General features: G+C 38.9%; 1 protein-coding gene across 1 annotated transcript in view; it reads left to right on the top strand.

Moving 5' to 3' along the window:
• The window catches only part of GOLM1 (golgi membrane protein 1), a 30,857-nt gene extending 24,206 nt beyond the window's left edge, over positions 1 to 6,651 (top strand). The window contains exons 7-9 of the mRNA XM_050912456.1: positions 1,084 to 1,371; positions 3,396 to 3,509; positions 3,848 to 6,651. Of these exons, the coding sequence (XP_050768413.1) occupies positions 1,084 to 1,371; positions 3,396 to 3,509; positions 3,848 to 3,912 (467 nt within the window). The 3' untranslated portion in view covers positions 3,913 to 6,651. The remainder of the gene's footprint in view (positions 1 to 1,083; positions 1,372 to 3,395; positions 3,510 to 3,847) is intronic.
• Positions 6,652 to 7,126: the final 475 nt, after the last annotated feature.

Genomic DNA, 7,126 nt, shown 5'->3' on the forward strand with positions numbered 1-7,126 from the left:
ATAATATCTATTCAAGCATTTTTATTACTAGCATTTCTGCTGGTTCAGTTTTGTTGTAATTCACATGTTGCATGTAAAGGAAAATACAAATATGTACAATTCTGGAGCCATGTTCCTCATTTAATATGGAGAAAATACCCTGCTTTTGGAAGCAATGATTTTCAATCACATTTAAAATTTGCTTTCTGAAGTTTGACACACCTAGCCTGCTACCCCTCCCTACAGACTAGCTGAAAATTGGGCTTTAAAGAAACACACATCCATGCTTCCCATGTGTTGTCACTGAGCAAAATGCAACTAAGGGAAACGATATGCAGATCAGATTAGTTAACCTAATGGTTGCTTTTGGCACTAAACTCTCAGAAACTATTAATTTGAATGGATGTATCTTCGTGTGTCAGTCTCGCATAGTACTCTGTGTGATGGAAATTCAATTTCCTATTTAATTATTCTTACATGCTATCTTAAATTACAATCTTGGGAGCATGCAACTCTCATTTTGGACAGCTAGCAATTGAAGACAACATCTATATATATTCAGGCAAATTTTATCATGATTTTTTTAGTTAAAAAGACAGATACACAGCAAAAAGGATATGGTAATGTCTGCTAAAAGTAACAGCCCTCCTGCACTTCCTCTTCATATTTAAAAATAAGAACAGCCTTGATTTACTTGCAAATCTGCCCATGTGACTGCTTTGTCCTGAGCTACTCTTGAACACCAAATCAGTTTTGTTGTTAGTAACACACAAACCTGATGCTTATATAGCACACTGCAATTTTTATTTCAGCTGCTGTGTTTCACTGCCCCATTTATTAACTGCACATACCAAAATTTTAAGTAGGTAGAAGCGTGAATCTGTTGACAGTAAACAATGTCTCATCCTTTAGCTGTTCCCAGTAGGAAAAACATGGGTTGTCTTCTTTTTATCTTTGGAACTGATGTGGTTGAAAGATACTCTTTCAGAGGAGAAACAAGAATTGAATCAGAAAGATAAAGCAGTATTTATTAAAGGTTTTTAACTTGTGTCACCACTGAAAGGCGTTACGTTTTCTACTCAGAATCATTTTTATTGTTTACAGAAAGAATGAACGGCCTAGCTGACATCAGAAAACAGGAGCCTAAGGCAGAAGAGGAGCAGCTTTCTAGTCAACTGAAAAACCCACAGGATTCACTCAAGGCTGCTGCAGGTCGTAAGGAGATGCTGCCCCAGTCGGAGAAGGAGCTGAATCTGCCTGAAGATGGCAAACATGTAGCTGGGCAAGATGCCTTACAGCCGGCAGCAGAGCAGGCTGCCAGTGAGGAAATTGAGAGGGAGCAGCTCCTAAATTACGATGCTAAGGAGGATGACTCGCTCCCCGGAAAAGCTGGTCAGTAGCGTGTCACATATTGTTAAGAACAGTAAAGAAATAAAAGTGTGGAGTAGGGCACGATTTCTGCAACAGTGGTGGCAGTTGGCTGGCCTTAGTATAAGGTTTCATAAAGGTTAGTGTGAGATGCGAAAGGTTAGTCGGTCCCCAGCAGTCTTGTGCAGGCTGTGGGTAAAGATGGAGGCTTCTGTTTGTGCAACATGGAGCTACCAGGCTGGGTTCTTCTGCATCACCGTAGCAGCCTTCCTGTCTCTCTCTCCATTGGCTGTACAAGGCATGTGAGTAAATTAGCCCTGAAACTTTCTGGTATTGAGGCTTTATAAGAGTATCACGCATTTGAAAAGGATGAGATGTTAACCATCCAAAGCATTGCTGAGTAGAGAGATACCACCTATTGACGTTTTGGAGATAGTCTTTTTACAGTGTCAAATGTGTAAATGTTAGCTATCCCTATTTCAAAATCAGCTAGCATGAATAAAACTCAACCTATGACTTTTCAGGTATCTGAAGTTTATTATTGTGAGCCTGCAAAACTGCAGATCAGATCTTGCAAAAGTGCCAGTTTCTGGCATGTACCACATGTGACTCTGAACCACGTGTCTCCACAGCACCATGCAACAGAGTATTGATGTTGTGCCTAAACCTGACCAGAATCTGGACATCCCTTTGTCTGTCTTGAGGAACTCGGTCTCAGGTGGACCCAGTAGCCCACAGTAATCAAGAGGAAGCCTTATGGTAGTCAGAGCAGGAATTGGTGCCCACAAAAAATGCTATTTATGCTTTTCTAGTAAACGCATTCATACAATCATGAGTAATGATGTTAACACTGTTGATAACTTGGCAGGGATAAATAATCTCATCTGCATTGCTAAAGTAATATTTTTCCAACTGCTCCGAAAAGATGCTGGCCAGAGCAGGCTCTCCCCCAAAGAGATGTGAATACAAGCTATTTAAACTGCATCCATTTAACAGAAATAAATAGCAGAAAGATTAGGTAAAAAAATCATCCAACAATTAGTGCAAGAAAAAACTCTGCCATGTAGCCTGTGAAAGGTCAGAGTTTCTGTGAGCTAGAAAGACTAGAAGAATGTTCTTCAGGCTTGATTGTTCAACAAAAATACCATACCTTGCTGCGTAGGTTCCTTGTAGCCAAAGGAGCCTAAGGTAGAAAAAGATTTCTACGTTCTCTGAGCATGTTCTCTCTTTCAATAAAAGCTTCTTTTAAAAGTTCGAGACGTTTAAGTCTGTAACTGTAAAAATCTGTTTGATGTGGTGGTCTGAACATGGACAACATAAGGCAAAAAATTTTCAAGCCTGTTTTTAGGCCAGTTACTAAGTAGAGGGCTTGGCCTAAGAACGTTCAGAACCAGAGACTCCGATCTCTCTTAACTGTGGTATGGTTATACCTCTCTGCCGTTACGTTTTTTCTGGCTGGTTAACTGAAAAATAAGGGTAGTAGTTTGGCAATTGGAAATAATGTTTCCATTGACTTCTGAGCTCTCTATATAAAGAAATCTTAAGATAGTCAATAAAAGTTGCTTGAGATGAATTAGTGACTGGGTGAAGAAAATATCTTATACAAAAGCACTTTTGCGTCAAGTTAGCACATCATAAAATACTCTTTTATGCTATATTCACAGCTTTCTGCTTGGTGGACAAACTAAAACAAGAAGCGGGGAAGCTGAGATACATTTTAGCGGTGGTGGTAATACATTTAAAAGCAACACGACAGTCAAGTTTTCAGCATTGGCTTTGGGTTTTACTCTTCCTTAGGCTGTCCTTTAATGTATTCTGAAATGGTTTAATGCTTTTCCTTTCTGTCCATCTGAGTCCTGGCTGAATTTTATTACACTTTCCAAATCGCGAAAGATTCTTTTATCTAGTTCTTTAGACAAGATTTACAGCAAAAGCTGCTCCATTTTGTGCTTCCACAAAATTCCGTGGAAGGTTGTTACAGTAACTGTTTCTTGTGCAGATGACTTTATGGTATAGCATAAAACTAATTAATTTTAACATTTTTCCAGGCAAACAGGAACATGAAGCCTTGAACCAGGACAAGGATGTTGATTACAATTTAGATGAGAATGAAGCTGAATCAGAAACAGACAAGGAAGCAGCACTTGCAGGGATTGAAAATGGTAAAAAAGTAAACATTTTAACCTAAGTACCACACGCTGAAAATTTTAAGATGGTATTTTGAATGGTATCCTGTAGCAGATAGAGCTAGCTAATTTGTTTGCTCTTTGATCTTTCCCTCATGTTGACAGTGTGACCTATCTTCTGCATAGCATCACTGAAGCTACTGTTTAACATGTGGTGGGGAGGGACAGTATCTGTAGCTTTACTATACTAATATAGTACTTAACAGTCCTTTCAAAATGTCTCCTGCTGTATTCTAGATTGTTTTCTAGATGAAGAACTATCACTTCTGCCTCTTAAAGAGAGTTCTGTACCTTTTTATTTTTTCCTAATTTAGTTCAAAACCCTGAAGATACGAAGAACCGCTTCTCTGAGCATGGTGAAGAACGACAGAGGTTGTGAACAAAGGAGGTTCATGATGCAACTTAGTCACCTCTTCATATAAATGCAGCCATGATGAGAGCAAAGTGATCTGAGAATGTTTTGATTATCTTCTCAAGGCTTCAGTAAGGGCCCAAATGAAGTAGTATTTGCTTGTGAAGTACTGTTTCAGTTGTGAAAAAAATCATCTTAAATCTCTGGAAGCTTGTTTTAAAGCAGCTTGACCTCTGCAATGACTCTTTCCTTCCTACTGATTATAAAATTGAAACCAGCTAGCAGTAAGTGTAGTAAGTCGGCTAAGTTGTACAGTCTTACTACAGTAACAATGTGTGGACTGGTGGTAGATGAGAAAGAGTCCTCTGCCAAGGATGGATCTCTCCCCTGAGCAGTGCAGTAGAGAAATCCCCAGCCTAGTTGTAAGAGGAGCTTAAAAGGAGGTAACTTACCTTGACAAAACATGGGAAGGATGAAAAATGGCCCATGCTGCAGTGTACCCTTGTGCCTATTCTGGCACCTTTTTACTGCAATGTAGATAGAAAGCATGACTGTTGTCCTCAGATACTATCCAGTATGATGTATTTTCCTGGGCTTCCTAAACGAAATTGCTAGCTTACACTATCTGTAACCAGGCTGAAACGCTGTCCTGGTTGTGTTCTTAGCTTTTAGGTTAAAAAAAAGGATTCTGACAATAGTGTCTTCTCATTAAGAGATTAGCCAGGAAGATTTTTCTGAAAACTTTGTTGGACTCCTGTTCACAAGATCAGTACTATGGAATGGTTCAGTTACCACTAACTTGCACAAGTTCAGAGTGTAAAAAAATCAAACTCCTGAACTTTTCGTGACAGAAGCTATCTGAAATGGTGTGCTATGACTACCCTTTACTTCACCCAGCCGCTATCTTCTGCTAAAAAGCAGAAAGGCAAATGCTTGCCTTGTAGAACGGCAATCATCTCAGCTGTTCAAAGTGGCTAATCTTCTCTGCCGGACTTCTGAAGAAGGTAAACCAGACTGCATTTACCAGACATCTCAATGTCTCCCACAGGTAAAGCCGTAGTTCTTGTGAAGTCCTATGTTAGGCACAATGTATCATGTTGTTCATGTTCTGTTTTCCTGTAACTTGTTGAATGTAAACTACAAACTAGTTTACTTGCGATAACCTAGAAATACCCTCTGCTACCACTAAGGCACCCTTAACTGCAGTCCAACCTGGACTGTGTGTAGCCAGCTGTTTTGAAGATTGTATTTGTGTCTGTTCTCAAGACTGACTCCTGTGTTTGGAGCAATCTTTGTGAGTATGAACCAACCTCCGTTGAGACAGCATGGGAGCAGACAGACAGGACTAACTTCCCCACCAGCAATTCCATTTAAGAAAATACAAATTTGTCGTAGCTTTCTCTTAATGTACTTCATTTTGTAACTACTTTTGTGGTGTGTCATTCCTCAGTGTACTAGTTTACAACTCCTGTATCTTAAGATGTCTAAACATGCAAGTGGAAGGTTGGTTCTTTTGTGTATGAAAAGAGTATTAGTTGTCATTGAGTGAGAGGCAGAGCTCAAGTCAAATGGTGCCTATTAAGCCTAAACACATACATAAACATTTCACTGATAGACTTGCCACATGTAACTTGAATTCTTCTAAGAAAAGCACTAACTTCCATTGCTTGGTTACTCTGTTTTTTTTCACCATTTAAGCTGGATTACTTACTTGCTTAAGTCTGGGCTACTACAGTCAATATAGCAGGGAAAACAAATGCATGTAAGCAGGAGAGAAAAGGAGGTATAAGCATCTCTTCTAACTGACAAGTATTGGGAAACTTGGGCTACTAAGGTGTTTTTGCAAATAATGGCATGTTTTAACATCAAAATGTTTACCCATATTCTGAGTAAAAGGGGCATTTTCTTAGGACTTAATCTGTAAACAGTTACACAGCTGAGATGAAGTTAATCAGGAATTTAATAGTGATTCTTAAAAAGCATATATTCTAGCAGTGTAAAATGTACAGTGAAACACTGTATTCAAGTTGAATGAATGAATGAATGGCTTTAACTTGATACCGGTAAAATCCCTTAAGGGGATTAATGTATTGACAGAGAACTCTTTTAAAACGAATTGTTTTGGCTGTATTTCTGTACAGTACCCAAACCTGACTGGGCTTCTCGCTAGCCAGCTAGATGTTGTCCTCTCCATAAACAAGACCACCTTTGTACAAAGCACACTTGTTACACCTCTGACAGTAGGGGGTCTAAAAACCTGCATAAGGGCAATGTTCAAAAGCATAAAGGAATAAAATTTTATTCTCAATGGCTTCAAGTGCTACAGGAATGTAACTAGGGTGGTAGATTTCTAGTAGACAAGGGGCCTGTTTGTCTACTATATAGAATTTTAAAATTAAAGGACATTTAGCTGAACAAAACAAGAGACTCATTTGGAACTGTGGTTTACGTACTGTTGTCTATCACTAAAATTTTTAGTTGTGTGAGGCAGGGAAAGCTGCTTTGCTGTAATCATCTCGGGGTTAAATTAACACTTGTCCTTGATGTTTTTTTAAAAACTAAGCCTGATCCATTTTAGATAAGTATTTTAAAATAAAAATAATCATCTTCTCTACTGTGTATTCACCTTATTCAGTACAGTTCATCCAATTCTAATGTTCATGAAAATGGGCAAGATGATCATTCGTGTTTTCTTAGTTCTATAAATCATGTGGAACTTTGTTTCTTTCACTTGCTGTTTCCTTTGGAGAAATACCGAAGGCTGTCCTTGAGCTGCTGTCATGTAGTTCAAGATTTTTAAGACAGGAAAGATTTTCATGATTGTTTACAAGAAGGCAGCAAAAGCCAGATGAAGTTTCAGTGCCCTGCACTAGAACCAGTTTGCCGTCTTTACAACTACATTTTCCAGGATTTTCATTCCTTTGGCAACGATACAGAAGCATTTAAGTATATCAATTATGATGATAAGCAAACATGTGAAATGGTATGCAACCTCCTTAGCAGAGAAATCGGGAAAAGCATGTCTTCAGGGCAGTACTCCTGCTTATTTCAAGAAGCTGCAAATTGCTGGCAGACAAGTGGGTGTTCCACTTCAGAGATTCTTCATTGTTTTCCAGCTCTAGCTCAGCAGTGCTGCTGCTTAGGTGACAGAGGTGAAGTGGTATTACTCCACAGTACAACTATGTTAGGATAAACACAAACAAATGTCTTGCACGGTGAAGAAGGAGTTACTAGCTCATCA

The sequence above is a fragment of the Gymnogyps californianus genome, chromosome Z (genome assembly GCF_018139145.2).
Source record: "Gymnogyps californianus isolate 813 chromosome Z, ASM1813914v2, whole genome shotgun sequence".
Taxonomy (NCBI): domain Eukaryota; kingdom Metazoa; phylum Chordata; class Aves; order Accipitriformes; family Cathartidae; genus Gymnogyps; species Gymnogyps californianus.